Source organism: Ipomoea nil, unplaced genomic scaffold (genome assembly GCF_001879475.1).
Source record: "Ipomoea nil cultivar Tokyo-kokei standard unplaced genomic scaffold, Asagao_1.1 scaffold2403, whole genome shotgun sequence".
Taxonomy (NCBI): domain Eukaryota; kingdom Viridiplantae; phylum Streptophyta; class Magnoliopsida; order Solanales; family Convolvulaceae; genus Ipomoea; species Ipomoea nil.
Genome location: NW_017618831.1, coordinates 945,090 through 964,480, shown reverse-complemented (window position 1 = coordinate 964,480; position 19,391 = coordinate 945,090). Strand labels below are relative to the sequence as shown.

The 19,391-nt window shown below is 36.5% G+C and overlaps 5 protein-coding genes across 10 annotated transcripts; all 5 read right to left on the bottom strand.

Annotated features, from left to right (window-relative positions):
* Positions 1–1,114: 1,114 nt before the first annotated feature.
* LOC109152328 (putative F-box/LRR-repeat protein At4g15060) lies at positions 1,115–4,358 on the bottom strand. Its single transcript, XM_019299949.1, has 4 exons — positions 4,339–4,358; positions 1,669–2,902; positions 1,404–1,592; positions 1,115–1,324 (listed from the first exon to the last, which is right to left on the bottom strand). The coding sequence occupies exons 2-4, from the start codon at positions 2,887–2,889 to the stop codon at positions 1,115–1,117; spliced, it is 1,620 nt and encodes a 539-aa protein (XP_019155494.1). The 5' UTR covers positions 2,890–2,902; positions 4,339–4,358.
* On the bottom strand, positions 3,519–4,237 carry LOC109152235. The gene is made up of 3 exons (XM_019299822.1): positions 4,157–4,237; positions 3,892–4,077; positions 3,519–3,679 (listed from the first exon to the last, which is right to left on the bottom strand). The coding sequence occupies exons 1-3, from the start codon at positions 4,235–4,237 to the stop codon at positions 3,524–3,526; spliced, it is 423 nt and encodes a 140-aa protein (XP_019155367.1). The 3' UTR covers positions 3,519–3,523.
* Positions 4,359–4,997: 639 nt separating the features above from the next.
* On the bottom strand, positions 4,998–6,978 carry LOC109152233 (F-box/FBD/LRR-repeat protein At5g44980-like). The gene is made up of 3 exons (XM_019299821.1): positions 5,752–6,978; positions 5,472–5,672; positions 4,998–5,362 (listed from the first exon to the last, which is right to left on the bottom strand). Exons 1-3 carry the CDS (start codon positions 6,976–6,978, stop codon positions 5,189–5,191), a joined length of 1,602 nt encoding a protein of 533 aa, XP_019155366.1. The 3' UTR covers positions 4,998–5,188.
* A 2,362-nt stretch (positions 6,979–9,340) lies between these two features.
* Positions 9,341–11,198, bottom strand: LOC109152232 (F-box/FBD/LRR-repeat protein At5g44980-like). The gene is made up of 3 exons (XM_019299820.1): positions 9,942–11,198; positions 9,662–9,862; positions 9,341–9,552 (listed from the first exon to the last, which is right to left on the bottom strand). The coding sequence occupies exons 1-3, from the start codon at positions 11,196–11,198 to the stop codon at positions 9,364–9,366; spliced, it is 1,647 nt and encodes a 548-aa protein (XP_019155365.1). The 3' UTR covers positions 9,341–9,363.
* Positions 11,199–11,990: 792 nt separating this feature from the next.
* On the bottom strand, positions 11,991–19,048 carry LOC109152329 (F-box/FBD/LRR-repeat protein At3g26920-like). Of its 6 annotated transcripts, XM_019299950.1 has the most exons (5): positions 18,885–19,034; positions 17,566–18,767; positions 17,232–17,426; positions 16,886–17,105; positions 12,226–12,491 (listed from the first exon to the last, which is right to left on the bottom strand). In XM_019299950.1, the coding sequence occupies exons 1-4, from the start codon at positions 18,892–18,894 to the stop codon at positions 16,920–16,922; spliced, it is 1,593 nt and encodes a 530-aa protein (XP_019155495.1). In that variant the 5' UTR covers positions 18,895–19,034; the 3' UTR covers positions 12,226–12,491; positions 16,886–16,919. The 6 variants fall into 6 exon arrangements, with proteins under 6 accessions (XP_019155499.1, XP_019155496.1, XP_019155500.1 ...); XM_019299954.1 differs by lacking the exons at positions 16,886–17,105; positions 17,232–17,426; positions 17,566–18,767 and adding exons at positions 12,806–13,000; positions 13,139–14,334 and having other exon boundaries at positions 11,991–12,679; positions 18,885–19,048; XM_019299951.1 differs by lacking the exons at positions 16,886–17,105; positions 17,232–17,426 and adding an exon at positions 12,806–13,000 and having other exon boundaries at positions 11,991–12,679; positions 18,885–19,040.
* Positions 19,049–19,391: the final 343 nt, after the last annotated feature.

Genomic DNA, 19,391 nt, shown 5'->3' with positions numbered 1-19,391 from the left:
CAATCTCCTTTATGCTTTATGCATATATAACCCACACGGCAAACCCTACAAATGCTTAACTTCCATACAACTCCACAAAAAACACTCCACACAAACAACACAAACTCATTCACTATAAAATTCATACAATTCAAACAGTTACAAATTATTCAAACTTACTTCGTTGGAGCGTATTTGGGGCAGAACCCGTTCCAGTCGCCAATGATTTACGCATTGCAGTAGGCGAAGTGAAGAGTTCTCTTTATTCCCGCTTTCTTCCTTCTTCCACACTGTCTTCGCGCTTCTCTGCTGTCTTCCCGCTACTTTCACACAAAATTAGGGTTGCGTGGAGGTTGATTAAGGTGGGAAATGGGAATCCGTTTTACCCCCCTTTTCTATGGCCTGAACGAACAATTTTACCCCTCCCACACAATTAATAAACAACTCCAATCGTAATTCCGGCGGCTTTCTACCGGCAAATTAGCCGAAAGGACTCAACGTGTCAAAAAAAGCTTACTAAAAGGACTAAATCTGTTAGTTTTAAAAGTCACGAACTGAAATTACCACCTCCACTATAGTCATAGGACCAAAAGTGTAATTTTCTCTGGTAAAAAATAATGAGTACTATAGAAAAGGAAGTGAGAGAATGTATTTTGATCAAAGGAGGTGAGAGAATGTATTTTAATCTCTGGCAACTTTATTTTGATCAAAGGAGGTGAGAGAATGTATTTTGATCTCTGGCAACTTTTTTTTCTTACAAGACCGACCTTAAGGGTAAGTGAGGTCCCTTGGCCGAATGTCAAGAGGAGCCCTCTAACTTAGTTTGTTATTTTATGATAAGTTAAAACTTTAAAAAGAAAAAAAAAAAACTAAAAAATTGTATTTGCAAAGATTTAAACAGTACCCATGGTTTCAAAATTATTTATGAATATTAAATTTATTTAACAATTACAATCATTTGATATATTAACTCACTTAATAGATAGATATATAAAAGCAAATTTTAAATTATTTTATAATTAAACTCTATGTAGGAGCCCAAAGCTTGAATGTGCACTAATCCAAAACTAATCTAAAATATTTTTTAAAAAAAAATTAAAAGAATTAATTATTTCCAATTTACTGGTAGAATATTCTAACTCCATTTATTTAAGGGTTGTCCCCTCCATGTTAGGAGGGGTCGATGATAGAACTGGTGGATGATTATTGTAGCAGTGTGGTAACCGGTTGAATGGGTGTTGATGAAGGATTTCCAGGCTGAGTCCATTTCATGCTCTATCTCCTGGGTTGAAACCAGCTCAAACCTCCATTGTGGGCAATCTTTGATCAATTTTTTATACAGCAACTGCAAAATTCAGGGAAACCAGTAAAACAAGCAATGAAGCTGGCTGCAAGGAATGCAGTGTAATGTAAATATGTAATACCTCAATGCTTTGGCGAGAAGAAAATATCAAGGATAGACGAATAGGGAATTTTCCAATATACAGTTCACTTCTGGATAAATATTCTTCCCTCATGGATGATATGAAAGCAGAATTTGGCAAGGCTTCTATTAGGAACTCACCCAGAGACGGAAACGGAACTGCAAGCAGTTTCTCATGCAGAATCATGTTCTGCAAATTAAAACCCAACATTACATATATATATATCAATGGCCTGCCTGCTAATGTTGAATGATCGAGAAAAATAAATTACCCGTCCATTTCCATGGCAGCTGCCTACAATAAACAACTTCAAGCTCTCATAGTTATGTAATTGCATAAGGAACTCCTCTAGTCCAGCCCTGCAAAAACTCCAGAAGCTTTTAGCAGAAAACGAAATGTGAAATTTTTCAACCTTTGGGACATTCCAAGAACTGAACTGAAAATCTGGGTTACATTCACCAGAAGCATTCAAGTGTAGATCAAGTAAATTTGGAAGGTCGATAATAGCACCAGGAAAGCAGCTACTGAAATAGAATAAAGCTAGTCTCTTGAGGCATGGACTTGAGATCTTAATTTGGTCTACTGCTTCACATTCATACAAGTCCAAACTTTCAATACAGACAAGTTTAGACAAAAGATTGTGAATAGGAAAATGATGAGCTTGTTTTAAAAACAAATGTTTGAGAGCAGTGCAAGTATCCAAGTCAATGGCGCATGGATTTCCTTTTCCTAGCCTACAGTCGAATGCTTCAAGACTGGGTGTGAAGAAGATTTCAATCCTCTTCAGCTCTGTTCCACCCTCAATCCAGACATATTTTAACCTAGGATTACGCGAAACCGAGATCAAACTTCCATACGCAAACACTTCCAGAACCTCCAACGCAGGGCATCCAGATAGAATCTTGTTCAACACATTCTCACCCACAACTTGGCACCAACGAAATTTTAATCTCTGCAGATTTGATAGCCCAATACAGCGGGTAAACCTATCCTCAACCCTACACCGGAAAACCTCTAAAACCTTGAGTGAATTGGCAACAAAGACCCGCTCCGGAATAGAATATGCATGATCCGACCAAGGGAAGCAAGAAACCTCAAGCACTAGCTCCGAAACATTCCTCTCAATCGCAGCCGCCAACCAGCGATCCACATTGGGGGCTAACTCCTCCATATTTGTGACAGTGGCAATGGTAATGCGTAACTGGAATTTCTGTATGCAAGCTTTTCGAAAGAGGCATTGCTCCATGATGCCTTCAACGTGTTCGATGAATAGGCGCAGAGGACGTAGAGGAGACAATGTATCTGCACAAAACGCCAATGCAATGTTGGGGTAATTGCACCAGATGCGATTCCACGTCTTAGACAAGACGGAACAACGGACCGCATCCTTGAAGGGAATGATCCACAAAATATGATGAATAACAGATTCAGGCAACCTCGAGAAGTAATCCAATTCCTCCTCCTCGAATGTTCCGGTTTCGTTCATGGTTTAATCTGTTAGCGATGTACCTGGATTGGAGCCAGCATGGAGGAAGCCATAACCTTTACAAATAAACCCTAATAGAGTAATAGAGCTTAAGGAGTTAAGGTAGAGAAGGAGACTGGAGAATTAGAGTACACCTCAAAGAAGGAGACTAGTGTGTTAGGGCAAATTATGTTGTGCATCGTGTGCCTCATGCATAGATACAAAAACGGTGTCGATAGATCGCAAAAAAATGCGTGATTTTAAAAAAATTGTCCAAAACGGATAACGAAGTCAAAAGTTATGCATTGACAGTTTCTACACTTTACAACTATAAAAATAAAACGCGGTCGCCCGGCCGCGGAGGAGGCCAATTGCCACGGCCGGGCGACGGCGGAGGAGGCCAATTGCCACGGCCAGGCGACGGCGGAGGAGGCCAATTGTCACGGCCGGGCGACGGCAAGCGCCAATTAATCGGCGCCTAGGTGCTATTTTTGTAACACGGCAAATAATATATTTTTAATATATTAAAAATATTCATTATATTATTTAATATTCATTATATTCATAGTTCACACAGCTCTGTAAATCAGAAAAATTTGCCAAAAATCTAATTACCAATGTATAATGAGATTAAAAAACATTAATTTTAAAGATGTTAATGGTCGATGATTATTGTAGCAGTGTGGTAACCGGTTGAATGGGCGTTGATGAAGGATTTCCATGCAGAGTCCATTCCATGCTCTATCTCCTGGGTTGAAACCAGCTCAAACCTCCATTGTGGGCAAGCCTTGATCAATTTTTTATACAGCAACTGCAAAATTCAATGAAACCAGTAAAACAAGAATCAAGATATTACCGAAAGGTTGAATCCTCAATTCCAAGAGCTTCCCTCAACAGATAGCCTATCTGAGATAGGCCAAGCCAAATACAGATGCGCCCTACTTCGGCCACACTGAGCTAAGCCAGTGCGGACAACTAAACTGAAAGCTATCTAGCTGCAAGGAATGCAATGTAATGTAATACCTCAATGCTTTGGCGAGAATAAAATATCAAGGATAGACGAACAGGGAATTTTCCAGTATACAGTTCTCTGAATAAATATTCTTCTCTCCTCGATGATATGATAGCAGAATTTGGCATGGCTTCTATTAGGAACTCACTCAGAGACGAAAACGGAACTGCAAGCAGTTTCTCATGCAGAATCATGTTCTGCAAATTAAACGCAACATTACATATATCAATGGCCTGCCTGCTAATGTTGAATTGTCCAGAAAAATAAAGGAATTACCCGTCCATTTCCATGGACGCTGCCTACAATAAACAACTTCAAGCTCTCATAATTATCTCCAACAATATCTTTTCTTTTCATATATTACTGCAGTTTCTTCTACTACAACAATGTTAGATCTTTTTTAATTCTTCCGTTTACAAAGAAAACAAGCCTCCACAAAACCCTAAAACCAACTTATTTCCGACGATGCAAGGTTTTGGCAGATATAACACCAGAACTCGGTGGCTGGAACACACTTTCGATCACTGCTTCTCCATCAATTTTCAATCCGTTATTGGGTCTCCAAAACTTGTCTAGAAATGTCTACTATGATTGCACTAATTGGAAGTGAAGAATGAGATCAATGAAAATTATGTAAATTAGGGTTATTAAGTCAACATGTTGGACCATCTTTGATAAGATAAAAGAAAGACTTAATACTCAATTTAGTTCTTAACTATTGTGGGTTTTTTTGATTTAGTTATAAATGTTTTTTTTTTTGGTGCTTAATTAGGTCATCGATTTTGATGGTCTTATCCAATTGAGTTATCTGTTAAGATAGCTTGATAATTTCACCTCTAATATCTAATTTAATCCTCAACTATAATAATTTTACTTAAATTAGCCTTCAAATATTATAATTTTACCCAATTTAGTCATCTATTATAGTAATTCCTCTTTTGGTCAACTGTTTGAGCATGAGTTAGAACTCAGGATGCGCTCACCATGCATAATTGACTAATTTTGGACATTTTCAGTAAAATTGGTCATGCGATTAACTTGATATCTACAAAAATTCAAAATTTGATTCCAACAGCGCCGGAGCAACCTAATAACTTTTTTTATTTGAGCGGATCAGTTATGAACAACCTAAGTTGATTTATCTCATTAGCTAAGATCATAAAGAGAGGTAGTTTAGCCAGTGCACACTCTCAGATCAGATACGATTGCAAGTTCCTCTAGTCATTTCAAAAACAAAACAAAAACAATCATCTTCACATGGTCTATTCTTAGGAAACCTATTTTAAACCATCCAACTCCCAACCATGTTCAGTTGTTCACCTTCGGACCCATGATTATTGTAGCAGTGTGGTAACCGGTTGAATGGGTGTCAATGAAGGATTTCCAGGCAGAGTCCATTTCATGCTCTATCTCCTGGGTTGAAACCAGCTCAAAAGTATTAAACCGTAGTTTTTCAGCTTTGCTCAAGTTTTTATACAGCAACTGCAATTCAGGTAAACCAGTAAAAACAAGCACTCAAGACATTATTATATATATTGCTCATAGACTGAACTGAAAGCTAGCTTGCAAAGAATATAATGCAATGTAATACCTCAATGCTTTGGCGAGAAGAAAATATCAAGCATAGACGAACAGGAAGTTTCGTATCAGGCATTGACCTAAACAATGCTGATGGTAAGGGATCGTCTTCTCTAACAGATGATATGACAAAAGAGTATGGCCTGGCATTCATCAGGAACTCATCGAGAGACGAAGACAGAACTTCAAGCGGTTTCTCATGCATAATCATGTCCTGCAAATGCACACATTAATGGCCTGCTACAGTTATTCAATTGTGGGAGGGGAAGCAGGATGAGGAAATAAAGACTTACCCTTACATGACCATTGTTGCTTCCAATATACAACTTCAAACTCTCATAATTATGTAATTTCGAAAGGAAACCCTCTAGCCCAGCCCTGTAAACAGTCCAGAAGCTTTCAACAGAAAACGCCAAGTGAACTTTCTCTAGCTTTGGAACATTCCAAGAACTGAACTTGAAATCTAAGTTACATGCACCATAAACAGATAAGTTTAGTTCAAGTAAATTTGGAGTGTCGATTATAGCACCCGGAAAGCTACGGGAAAAATAAAAAAATAGTCTCCTGAGGCATGGGCTTGAGATCTTAATTTGGCCTTTTGCTTCACAATCATACAAGTGAAACAACTCCAAGCTTTCAATACAGAGAAGTTTAGGCAAAAGATAGTGAATAGGAAGATGATGAGCAGAGAAGTGAGCGTTAAAAAAAAACAAATGTTTGAGAGCAGTGCAAGTATCCACGGCAATGGCACATGGATGTTCTAAAGCATATTTGAATGTTTCAAGAACGGGTGCGAAGATTTCAATCCTCTTCAGCTCTGTAACACGGAAACCATGAATACAGAAATATTTTAACCTAGGGTTACTCGAAATAGAGATCAAACTTAAGCCGTACAGATCAATTAAATCCAGAAACTCCAACTTAGGGCATCCAGATAGAATCTTGTTCAACACATTCTCACCCACAATTTGGCACCAACAAAGTTTTAATCTCTGCAGATTTGATAGCTCAATGCAGGTAAACCTATCCTCAAACCTACATTTTGCAACCTCTAAAACCTTCAGTGAATGGGCAACAACAACTCTCTGTGGAATAGAATATAAAATCGGTCTACACAAGTATGTAAACTTAAGCACTAACTCGGAAACATTCCTCTCAATCGCAGCACCCATCCAGCGATCCATATTGGGAGCAAACTCTTCCAGACTACTATAAAAGGTAATATGTAACTGGAATTTCTGTATGCAAGCTTTTCGAAAGAGGCATTGCTCCAAGATCCCTTCAATATGATCCAGGAATGTGAGCAGAGCACGTCGATGAGAAGGTCTACGGGACGCACGAAACTCCAATGCAATGTTGGGGTAATTGCACCAAATGCGATTCCAGTTCTTAGACAACACGGAACAACGGACCACATCATTGAACGGAAGGATCGACAAAATGTGATGAATAACAGATTCAGGCAACCTCGAAAAGTAATCCAATTCCTCCTCCTCCTCGAATGTTCCGGTTTCGTTCATGGCTTAATCTGTTAGTGATGTACCTGGATTGGAGCCAGCACGGAGGAAGGCATAACCTTTGCAAATAAACCCTAATAGAGCTTAAGGAGTTAAGGACTTACAGAGTGTTTGGTTGGAGGGATTTTAAATTTCATTCCCACTTAATTCTCACATAATTCTAAGGGGGCGTTTGGTTCAGGTTATATAACATAACCAAGGGAATGTGACATTCCAAAGCTCACATTCCTATGTTTGGTTCACATTATCTCAGGGAATCTAACATTCCCCAGGAATGTCACATTCCCTCCACATAGGATTTTGAAGGGAATGTGATTCCCTTCAATTTCTAAGGTTATGTAAGATAACCTTGGTTATGTTAGTTTATCTCACACACACATATATAATATTTTTGTAATTATATATTTTTTATTTTTATTATGTTAGGTTAGCATATAAAATAATTTTGTTTCTCAAGTTCAATATTTTAGTTAATATTTTAAAATCATGTAACTATATATGATACCGTTATCTTATTTATTTATTTTAATTTTTAAATTTATTAAAATATATAAAAATATGTTAAGGATATTATAGTGTGTGAATAAAGATACCCTAAACCAAACATGATTATATTACATACCCCAATTTTAACCAAACACAGGAATCTAACATTCCCACTAATCTAACATTCCCAGCAATCTAACATTCCCTAAGGTAATTGACATTCCGTGAACCAAACGACCCCTAAAGGTTATTAAATTCTATAGTTTGGTTGGAGGGAATTGCAATTACCTTCCCCCATATGTTCCTCTGGTATTTTGATTCCTGAAATTTTAGGAAGAAAAAAAATACTGATGAGACAAAATTACCATTCTCTTTTTTTAACCTAAAATGAATATCTGATCTTTCCTTTTAACAACAATGGGCATTTTGGACTTTATACTACTTATTCCCTTTCAATTCTCATGTATACCAAACATTGAAATTGAAATTCCCAATAATTCCATTCCTGTCAACCAAACACTGGAATTTAAATTCTCATTTTATTCCCAGTAATTCAACTCCCATAGAATTACAATTCATTTTCAATATAATTTCCCCTACAACCAAACGCCCTTAAAAGGTAGAGAAGGAGACTGGAGAATTAGAGTACAGTTCAAAAAGGAGACAGGAGAATAAATGCAGACATCATTTGTAATTATAATTATAATTATATAATAATTTCAGATAATTGGAAGTGAAGAATGAGATTAATGGAAATTATGGTTATTAAGTGAACATGTTGGACCTGCTATTTTCATCTTTTAATTCTTTTATCACTCACAAAAATGGCCGATAAAATAAAATAAAGAGTTAATACTTAATTTAGTCATCGATTATTGTGGGTTTTTTCAACTTTTTCTTTTATATGCTTAATTAGGCCATCCAACTTTGATGGTCTTACCCAATTGAGTCATCTGTTAAGATAGCTTCGTAAGTTCACCTCTATTAATACACAATTTAATCCACAACTATAATAATTTTACCTAAGTTAGCTTTCAATTATTGTGATTTTATCCAATTTAGTCATCAATTATAGTGATTTTTTTCGATTTAGTCATTGATTCTAACAATTGAGAACTCAATTTAAAAATGTAAAATTCTATTAGAAATTTCTCTTAAAATCTCCAATAATTATTCAATGAACCATAAATAAAAAATACATTATTAATATACTAAAACTACACTATATGAAAATGCATTATTTGAACACTAAAAGCACATCACTTTATATACTATCAAATAATATACATTTAATATTTCAATATTACATTATATTCGTAGTTCATAAAGTTGTGTAAATCATGATTCCCTGAACAATTTGCCAAAAATCTCATTACCATATAATGAGATTAAAAAAGATTAATTTTAAAGATGTTACAGGTTTGAACTGATACCCACAAGAGCCACCTAACCCATATGAATGGACCCAAACACCATTTATGGGATCACTCCAATTTTCAATTTGAGAAGAGAATAGAGTAGCAAATTATGTAGCTAACTTGTCACTTCTCCATAACAGAGAAGCACCACCTCTCTTCTTTTGGTCAATTGTTTGAGCATGAGTTAGAACTCAGGATGTGCTCGCCAGGCATAATTGGTCAGGCAATTAACTTGGTATCTACAAAAATTCAAATTTTGATTTCAATGGGAGCAGAGCAACTTAATAACCTTTTTTGTTTGAATGGATCAGTTATGAACAACCTAAGTTGATTTATCTCATTAGCTAAGGTCATAAAGAGAGGTAGTTTAGCCCAGATCAGATAGGATTGCAAGTTCCTCTAGTCATTCCAAAATATATAAATCATCTACACAGTTTATTCTTAGGACCCATGAAGTTCCTCTAGTCATTCCAAAAAATATAAATCATCTACACATAAGTTTATTCTTAGGACCCATGATTATTGTTGCAGTGTGGTAACCGGTTGAATGGATGTTGATGAAGGATTTCCAGGCTGAGTCCATTTCATGCTCTATCTCCTGGGTTGAAACCAGCTCAAAAGTATTAAACCTCGATCGTAGTTGTTCAGCTTTGCTCAAGTTTTTATACAGCAACTGCAATTCAGGTAAACCAGTAAAAACAAACACTCAAGACATTATTATATATATTGCCCATAGACTGAACTGAAAGCTAGCTTGCAAAGAATATAATGCAATGTAATACCTCAATGCTTTGAGGAGAAGAACATATCAAGGATAGACAAACAGGGTGTACTAAAACACGCCTTGCCATATCCAATGCTGTTGGTAGGGATTCTTCTTCTCTAAAAGATGATATCACAAAAGAGTTTAGCCTGACATTTATCAGGAACTCATCGAGAGATGAAGACAGAACTGCAAGCGGTTTCTCATGTATAATCATGTTCTGCAAATGCACACATTAATGGCCTGCTGCAATTATTCAATTGTTGAAGGGGAAGCAAGATGAGGAAATAAAGACTTACCTGAACAAAACCATTCCTGCTTCCAATATACAACCTCAAACTCTCATAATTATGTAATTTCAAAAGGAAACCCTCTAGCCCAGCCCTGTAAACAGTCGAGAAGCTTTTAACAGAAAACCCCATGTGAACTTTCTCTAGCTTTGGAACATTCCAAGAACTGAACTTGAAATCTAAGTTACATGCACCTAAAACAGACATGTCTAGTTCAAGTAAATTTGGAGTGTCGATTATAGCACCAGGAAAGCTACGGGGAAAACAAAACTTTAGTCTCTTGAGGCATGGGCTTGAGATCTTAAATTGGCCTTGTGCTTTATATTCATGCAAGTGCAACAACCTCAAGCTTTCAATACAGAGAAGTTTGGGCAAAAGATAGTGAATAGGAAGATGATGAGCAGAGTAGTAAGCGTTATTAAAAAACAAATGTTTCAGAGCAGTGCAAGTTTCCAAGTCAATGGCACATGGATATTGTAAAGCATATTTGAATGTTTCAAGACTGGGTGAGAAGATTTCAATCCTCTTCAGCTCTTTATCACTGAAACCATGAATACAGAAATATTTTAACCTAGGGTTACACGAAATAGAGATCAAACTTAAGCCGCACAGATCAATTAAATCCAGAAACTCCAACTTAGGGCATCCAGATAGAATCTTGTTCAACACATTCTCACCCACAACTTGGCACGAACAAAGTTTTAATCTCTGCAGATTTGATAGCTCAATGCAGGTAAACCTATCATCAAACCTACATCCTTCAACCTCTAAAACCTTCAGTGAATGGGCAACAACAACTCTCTGTGGAATAGAATATAAAATCTCTGGATTACAGAACGGTCCCAAGTATGTAAACTGAAGCACTAGCTCGGAAACATTTCTCTCAATCGCAGCCCCCATCCAGCGATCCATATCGGGAGCAAACTCTTCCAGACTACTATAATAAGTGGCAAACTGCAATTTCTGTATGCAAGCTTTTCGAAAGAGGCATTGCTCCAAGACCACTTCAATATGATCCAGGAATGTGCGCTGAGAACGTGGACGAGAGGATCTTGGAGCACCAAACTCCTCCTCCTCGGGGGCACGAAATTCCAATGCAATGTTGGGGTAATTGCACCAAATGCGATTCCACTTCTTAGACAAGACGGAACAACGGACCACATCCTTGAACGGAATGATCGACAATATTTGATGATGAATAACAGATTCAGGCAACCTCGAAAAGTAATCCAACTCCTCCTCCTCAAATGTTCCGGTTTCATTCATGGTTTAATCTGTTAGACGGCTAATGCAACAATCAAACAATTTCTGGAAGAAAATACAAAGGAGTTAGTGGATTGGAGCCAGTATGGAGGAAGGCATAAACCCTAACCTACATTAAGCCTTAAGGTAGAGAAGGAGACGCGGAGAATTAGAGTACACTAGTACAGCTCAAAGGAGTCAAAGCCCATTAAAAACGTTGAATTTTTTATTTTTTTTTGAATACTATAAAAACGTTGAATTTATTTAATCTTTTTTTTTAAACAATCCCTTTTTCTTTTAATTAGTACTTTTCTCCCAAAGGATAAAGCTATCCTCATTCCACCCCTTTCAAGATGACGTAGGAGGTGATGTAAATTTTTATTTTTATTTTGTTAGCTTATGTGACTTGCATTGTAGATCCTAGTCCGTTTGTTATATAAAGCTATCCTCATCCCCAAAGGATAAAGCTATCCTTATTCCCGTTTGTTATAATAGCAAGTCTGCAATTGATTTTTTTTTCTACCATTTTTAAAAGTGAAAAATATTACAGGGGTGTGAAGCAAATAGTAAATAATTTACAAATTTAATGATGCAGGAGTGAGAGAATATTATCGGGATAAAAATAGCTTAAGAACATTTCCAACCCTTCTCCCTTTTCTCCCCAAATTCTGGACCTAACTCATCCACATCCACAAATTATACCATGGACTAGGGTTTACCTTGCATTGTAGATCCTAGTCCGAAAATAACTTCAGATTATATATTTATAGTTGACATTATTCGTTTACATGTTAACTGTAGGTACATAATGTGTTAATTGAAGGTACATAATTATATTTATAGTAGAGGCATGGACTTGAGATCTTAATTTGGCCTTTTCACAATAACAAACTTTCAATACTGAGAACCTTAGCCAAAAGATATTGAATAGGAGGAAGATGATGAGCAAAGAGGTAAGGTTAATTTAAATTCAAATGTTTCAGAGCAGTGAAACTAGCCAAGTCAATGGCACATGAATTTCGTGAAATATATTCAAATGTTTCAAGACTGGGTGCGAAAATTTCAATCTTCTTCAGCTCTGTACCACCACCATCAATACAGAAATATTTTAACCTAGGATTACATGAAATAGAGATAAAACTTCCGATGCCCCAACAATTTACTTCCAGAAACTCCAACTCAGGGCATCCAGATAGAATCTTGTTCAACACATTCTCAATTTCTCACCCGCAAAAAGTTTCAATTTCTGCAGATAATTTTCCAATAGATATTTCAAGATTGTCATTCCAATCTTCCCCTGAATTACCCATTCTGTTCCTTTTCTAGAAAGCCTCTTTTAAACATCGGACTATTATTGTCGCAGTCTGGTAACCAGTTGAATGCTTCTTCATGAAGGATTTCCATGCAGAGTCCATTTCATGCTCTATCTCTTCAGTAGGAACCAACTGGAAATCTCTAAATGCAAACGGCATAGGTTTCTCACTGCTCAGTTTTCTATACAGCAACTGCAATTCAGGTAAAGTGTAAAGCAAACCATCAGGACATTATATTGCAGCACACTAATGCGTATTGACTTAACTCAAGGCTGGCTGCAAATTTTATACACAAGGCCATGAAAACAAACACAATACCTCTATGCTTTGGCGAGAAGAAAATATCAATGATACACTAATGGGGTTATCAATAGGAAACAACATGTGACCAAATATATTTTCAACTCTCCTGGATGATATGACAATAAATTCTGGCGTTGCCTTCTTTAAGAAGGTATCAAGAGATGAAAAGGAAACGGCATGTAGTTTCTCAAGCACAATAAACTTCTCCAACTGAAAATAGAACATTAACTAATTGGTTATATACTAATAAGAACAACAACAATAACAGCAAAAAAGCTAGAAGCCAATAGCAAATAAAGGCTTCGTGGATTTATTTGAACTAAGCAGAATGAGAAAATGAAAATTTACCTGTTTACATGCAATAAGCAATTTCAAATTCTCATAGTTACGTAATTTCATAAGAAAACCTTTTAGTCCAGCCCTGCAAAGAGCCCGAAAGCTTTGAACAGAAAATGCCATGTGAATTTCTTCTACCATTGGAACATTCCAAGAACAGAACTTACTTCGAGAATTACATGCACCTGTAAAAGCAAAGTCTAGATGGAGTAAATTTGGAATGTCAATTTCAGCACCAGGAAAGTTGCTAAAATCAATGATGCGTAGTTTCTTGAGGCATGAACTCGAGATCTCAAATTTGTCAGCAACTCTACAGTTACCCAATTGCAATTCTTCAATATAGAGAAACTTAGACAAAAGATCCTGAATGGGAACATAATCAGCAGAGAGGTCAGCTCCATCCAATTCCAAATATTTCAGGACAACGCAACAAGCCAAGTCAATGGAACAAGGTTTCAGTAAACTGCATTTGAATGTTTCAAGACGGGGTGCAGAGACTTCAATCCTTGCAGGCTCTTTAACATGGAACAGGTTAAAATATTTCAACCGAGGTTTACTCAAAACAGAGAGACAATGTCCAACACCTTCACAAAACGAAACATCCAGAAACTCCAACTCAGGACAGCCACATAAAATCTCATTTAACAAATTCTCACCGAAGAATTTGCAGCAATTAAGTGTGAACTTCTGAAGATACGGAAGCTCAATGCAAGCATGGCAACCCTCAAACTTACATCTCTCAATCTCTAAAACCTTTAGCCAACCAGTAAAAACTCCCCGAGGAATAGAATAGAAACAGTATGGGCCATCACTTTCCACGCGGCAATGGAGTTTAATCACTAGCACAGAAACATTCCTCACAATTGCATCCCCCAATGCCCGATCCAAAAAGGGCACCAACTCCTCCAGAACAGGGAAACGGATAAGTAACCCCAATTTCTGTATGCAATCTTTTCGAAAAAGGCACTGGTGCATGATCCTTTCGAAAGTACACAGGAATTGATGGCGAGGACAATCGTACATCACGTGATCCAGCATCAAATCAACGTTAGGGTAATTGGACCAAAAACGATTCCAGGTCTTGGACAGCACAGAAGTACGGACGATACGCTCGAAGGGAAGGAATGACAGTATGTGATGAATAACAGATTCAGGCAACCTCGAAATATAATCCATGGATTCCTCATCGGTTTTATTCTTCTTCCCATCTGTCAATTCATCAATCAAACAACTCATGAAACAAGTTGCAGGAGCAGATTACCCGATCACTAATCAAATTGAAAGGAAACGTATAGTGAGTACAGTGGTATACCTGGCGCCATTTTGAACGAAGCCGAAAACCCTGAGGCAGCCCTAAGGAACGAGAGCCCAGAGGAGACGTTAAATTTATTATTATTATTTTTGAAATGAAACAAAAAATAAATAAATAAATAAATTTAACGAAAAGGTTAGTATTATTCATAATTAATTATTATAGGAAAAATGATTAAATAAACCCTTGAGCTATAGGTAAAAGTGCAATTAAGCTCTTCAATTAAAAAAAAAGAGGTAAAATTAGACCCTTCAACTTGTTATTTTGAATCAAATAAGCCTAATTATCGATAACCCAATGTTGCAAAAAACGTTAGGCGCCAAGGGGGCGCATAGCCGCCGATTTTTTATTTTTATTTTTTTAATTAAAAAAATTTTTAAAATTAAAAATTTTCAAAATTTAGTACTAAAACATAAGGTTTGCATAGTTATTTCTTAGAAACTATTTACAAAAGTGATTGTAAAATTGTTCAAAAGATTGTTTAACCCATCTAAATAAATAAAAAACTAAAATTAAGAGTTAAAGAAACATTTTTTTGAGAAAAAACTAGTAACATTAATATTATAATTATAATTAGAGAAAAGAGTCAAATAAGCCCCTGAACATTACTCAAAAAGTCAATTAGGCCCTTCAACTTTCAAAAGTTACAATTAAACCCACGAACATGTCATTTTGGAGCAATGAGACCCACAAACCTATTGGTGACATGATATTACAGGTCACTTAGGATTCCAACCCACTCCGATGATCGTACGATAAATTTCCGACAACAGTGTCAAATACGAACGACCATGAAAAGGGACACACAAAACTTTATGATTCTCTCATCTTCGAAATTGCATAATGAACCTATCTATCGCATGGAGAAAGTTCTAAACAACTGCCAAGAAACTCACCTGATAAATCCTCCGGCACGACGACACAACTCTTCCTTCTCCGTTAAACTCTGTTCATCCCATCTGGCAAAAATGTTAACAAATACAAATTCTCAAAAAATCAAAGATTCACCAAAATAAAAATAATAATAATAACACTCTGTATATTTAATCCCCCAAAAAATGCTGAGAGATTTATGAGATTTATTTGATATTTACCGTTTATGGTGTAATCCGAATGGAACTCATCGGTGCCGCTTTGTATATTCAACTATTTCTTCACCACTGCTTTGCTCCAAGAAGAAGACTGCAATAATGGCAAGAACCCATCTTTATACAACTATTTGTATACACTACAGATGCAAAACTAACCATCAAAGAAATAGAAGAACCCACCTTGGAAATCTAGCTTGCGTTTTTGTTTCATGGTGGCCAATGAAGCTGGAAAAACATACGTGCAAATAATTTCCAAGAAAGCAGGGGATCCCAAAAAGAAGAACAAATGGAATAATGATCTGAGGAGAAATAAAAATATAAAAATTCCCCTTCGTCGGAGCAGGCGACCATGGTCCAAACGAGACCGGCAAACATTTTCACGGTCGTCGGTATTTGACACCGTTGCCGGAAATTTATCGTACGATCATCGGAGGTTCGCTGGAATCTTAGGTGACCTGTAATATCAGGTCATCAATAGGATTGTGGGTCTTATTGCTTCAAAATGACATGTTAGTGGGTTTAATTGCAACTTTTAAAAGTTGGAGGGCCTAATTGACTTATTGGGTAATGTTTAGGGGCTTATTTGACCCTTTCCCCTTATAATTACTTAGCATTAATAAATTATTTGTGTTGCTGTCTTAATTCTGTTCTATCGATTAATGCATCAAGCAAATAATTCCTGAAAATAAAAATGATGAAACTGAGTTGGAGCCATTATGGAAACGCTACTTCGAGTAACGTTGTAAAGAATTCTCAAAAAATCTAAATTATTCCCAACAATATCTTTTCTTTCATATATTAGTGCACTTTCTTCTAGAACAACAATGCTAGAGCTTTTTTAATTCTTCCGCTTACAAAGAAAACAAGTCTCCAAAAAAAATCCTAAAACATACTTACTTCGGACGATGTAAGGTTTTTGGCCGATATAACACCAGAACTCAATGGCTTTCCATCACTGCTTCTCCATCAATTTCACCCCGTTGAATATTGCGTCTCCAAAATTTGTCTAGAAATGTCTACTATGATTGCACTAATTGGAAGTGAAGAATGAGATTAATTGAAATTATGGTTATTAAGCCAACATGTTGGACCTGTTATTTTCATCTTTTAATTCTTTTATCACTCACAAAAATGGTAAATAAGATAAAATAAAGAGTTAATACTCAATTTAGCCCTCGACGATTGTGGGTAACCCTCAACTATTTACAAGTTTGACTTTCAATGAACAGTTTTTGATTTTTTCTTGGTTTGAACCAGTCATCCTATTAAAGTCAAACATTCTGCTCCTTTCTACAAAGCCTCTTTCAAACAACATTCTGCTCCTTTCTACAAAGCCTCTTTCAAACAACATTCTGCTCCTTTCTACAAAGCCTCTTTCAAACAACATCTTCTAACCAAGTAACCAATTACGTCCACGGAGGATTATTGTCGCAGTCTGGTAACCAATTGAATGCATCTTCATGAAGGTTTTCCATGCAGAGTCCATTTCATGCTCTATCTCTTCAGTAGAAACCAACCGGATATCACTACATGCAAACTGCATAGTTTTGTCACTGCTCAGTTTTCTATACAGCATCTGCAATTCAGGTGAAGTGTAAAGCAAACCATCAGGACATTATATTGCAGCACACTAATGCGTATTGACTGAACTGAAGGCTGGCTGCATTCTTTATATACAAGGCCATGAAAACAAACACAATACCTCTATACTTTGGCGAGAAGAACATATCAATGATAGACTAATGGGGCTACTAATAGGATAACCCATGTGACCCGATAAATTTTCAACTCTCCTGGATGATATGAGAATAGATTCTGGCATTGCCCTCTTTAAGAAGGTATTGAGAGAAGAAAAGGAAACGGCATGTAGTTTCTCAAGCAAAATAAAGTTGTGCATCTGTAAATAGAAACATTAATTAATTGGTTATATACTAATAAGAACAACAACAATAACAACAATAAAGCTAGAAGGCAATAGCCAATAATGGCTTCGTGGATTTATTTGAACTATGCAGAATGAGAAAATGAAAATTTACCTGTAAACCTTTGCATTCAATAAGCAATTTCAAATTCTCATAGTATTGTAATTTCATAAGAAAACCTTTTAGTCCAGCCCTGCAAAGAGCCCGAAAGCTTTGAACAGAAAATCCCATGTGAATTTCTTCTACCTTTGGAACATTCCAAGAACTGAACTTACTTCGAGGATTACATGGACCTGTAACCGAGACGTCTAGATGGAGTAAATTTGGAATATCCATTTCAACACCAAGAAAGTTGATATAATCAGTGATGACTAGTTTCTTGAGGCATGAACTCGAGATCTCAATTTTGTCTGCAACTTTACAGTTACGCAATTGCAATTCTTCAATATAGAGAAGCTTAGACAAAAGATCTTGAATGTGAATGTAATCAGCAGAGAGGTCAGCTCCATCCAATTCCAAATATTTCAGGACAGTGCAACGAGCCAAGTCAATGGCACAAGGTATCAATGAACTGCATTTGAATGTTTCAAGACTCGGTGCAAAGACTTCAATCCTCGCGGGCTCTTTAAGATGAGCCACATTAAAATATTTCAACCGAGGTTTACTCAACACAGAGAGACAATGTCCAACACCTTCACAAAACGAAACATCCAGAAACTCCAACTCAGGACAGCCACATAAAATCTCATTTAACAAATTCTCACCGAAGAATTTGCAGCAATTAAGTGTGAACTTCTGAAGATACCGAAGCTCAATGCAAGCATGGCAACCCTCAAACTTACATCTCTCAATCTCTAAAACCTTTAGCGAACCAGTAAAAACTTCCTGAGGAATAGAATAGAAACCGTATGGGCCATCCACTCCCACGCGGCAATGGAGTTTAATCACTAGCTCAGAAACATTCCTCACAATTGCAGCCCCCAACAACCGATCCAAAAAGGGCACCAACTCTTCCAGACCAGGGAAATTGATACCTAACTTCAATTTCTGTATGCAATCTTTTCGAAAAAGGCACTGGTTCATGATCCTTTCGAAAATACCCAAGAATTGAGGGCGAGGACAATTGTACATCCCGAAATCCAACGCCAAATCAACGTTAGGGTAATTGGACCAAAGGCGATTCCATGTCTTGGACAGCACAGAAGTACGGACGATCTGCTGGAAGGGAAGGAAAGACAGTATGTGATGAATAACAGATTCAGGCAACCTCGAAATATAATCCATCGATTCCTTATCGGTTTTATTCGTCTTCCCATCTGTCAGAACAACCGATCAATTCAAGAATCAAACAACTAATGAAACAAGTTGCAGGAGCAGATTATCCGATCACTAATCAAATTGAAAGGAAACGTAAAGTGAGTACACTGGTATACCTGGCGCCATTGCGAACGAATCCGAAAACCTTCGGAATTAAACCCTGACGCAGCCCTAAGTACCAATTACCGAGCGAGAGGAGAATAACATTTTTATACCAAAAAATATTTAGTTTATTGGAGTAAATTTCACATTTAGCCTGAACTATTGTAACTATTGTAATATTGATACATTTGATCATATATATTTTTTAGTGTTAACTCTTTATATTCATAATTTTTTATTTGTTTGCTCTAATATATAATTTATTCCTCTTGTAAACTTTTTCTTAATAAAATGATATAATTTAAATCTTCAAATTTGCATAGTAAAATTAATAATAATTATAAAAATGTCACTATATTTTTTAAAAATCTGATCGAAGTCATCAAATTTTTACAATGTAAAGCTGAAATTTGTTTTTAGTTTTCTTCTAGTGGTGTATTCTCATGCAATCCGAAGCCTATATATATTATCAATGATTCTAGACTTATCATTTGAAGAAAATGGACTTGGGAATCACATCG

Bases quoted from the DNA above. Each gene is read 5' to 3' on its own strand.
- LOC109152328 (XM_019299949.1), bottom strand. From the start codon at position 2,889: ATGAACGAAACCGGAACATTCGAGGAGGAGGAATTGGATTACTTCTCG. The intron at 1,593-1,668 runs TATTTTTCTCGA...TTTAATTTGCAG, and splicing joins ATGGAAATGGACGGGTAATT to AACATGATTCTGCATGAGAA. The intron at 1,325-1,403 runs GTATTACATATT...TGAATTTTGCAG, and splicing joins CTTCTCGCCAAAGCATTGAG to TTGCTGTATAAAAAATTGAT.
- LOC109152235 (XM_019299822.1), bottom strand. From the start codon at position 4,237: ATGAAAAGAAAAGATATTGTTGGAGATAATTATGAGAGCTTGAAGTTG. The intron at 4,078-4,156 runs GTAATTCCTTTA...TTTAATTTGCAG, and splicing joins GCGTCCATGGAAATGGACGG to AACATGATTCTGCATGAGAA. The intron at 3,680-3,891 runs GTATTACATTAC...TGAATTTTGCAG, and splicing joins ATTCTCGCCAAAGCATTGAG to TTGCTGTATAAAAAATTGAT.
- LOC109152233 (XM_019299821.1), bottom strand. From the start codon at position 6,978: ATGAACGAAACCGGAACATTCGAGGAGGAGGAGGAATTGGATTACTTT. The intron at 5,673-5,751 runs GTAAGTCTTTAT...GTGCATTTGCAG, and splicing joins GCAACAATGGTCATGTAAGG to GACATGATTATGCATGAGAA. The intron at 5,363-5,471 runs GTATTACATTGC...CCTGAATTGCAG, and splicing joins CTTCTCGCCAAAGCATTGAG to TTGCTGTATAAAAACTTGAG.
- LOC109152232 (XM_019299820.1), bottom strand. From the start codon at position 11,198: ATGAATGAAACCGGAACATTTGAGGAGGAGGAGTTGGATTACTTTTCG. The intron at 9,863-9,941 runs GTAAGTCTTTAT...GTGCATTTGCAG, and splicing joins GCAGGAATGGTTTTGTTCAG to AACATGATTATACATGAGAA. The intron at 9,553-9,661 runs GTATTACATTGC...CCTGAATTGCAG, and splicing joins CTTCTCCTCAAAGCATTGAG to TTGCTGTATAAAAACTTGAG.
- LOC109152329 (XM_019299950.1), bottom strand. The intron at 17,427-17,565 runs GTAAATTTTCAT...TTCTATTTACAG, and splicing joins TTGAATGCAAAGGTTTACAG to ATGCACAACTTTATTTTGCT. The intron at 17,106-17,231 runs GTATTGTGTTTG...CCTGAATTGCAG, and splicing joins CTTCTCGCCAAAGTATAGAG to ATGCTGTATAGAAAACTGAG.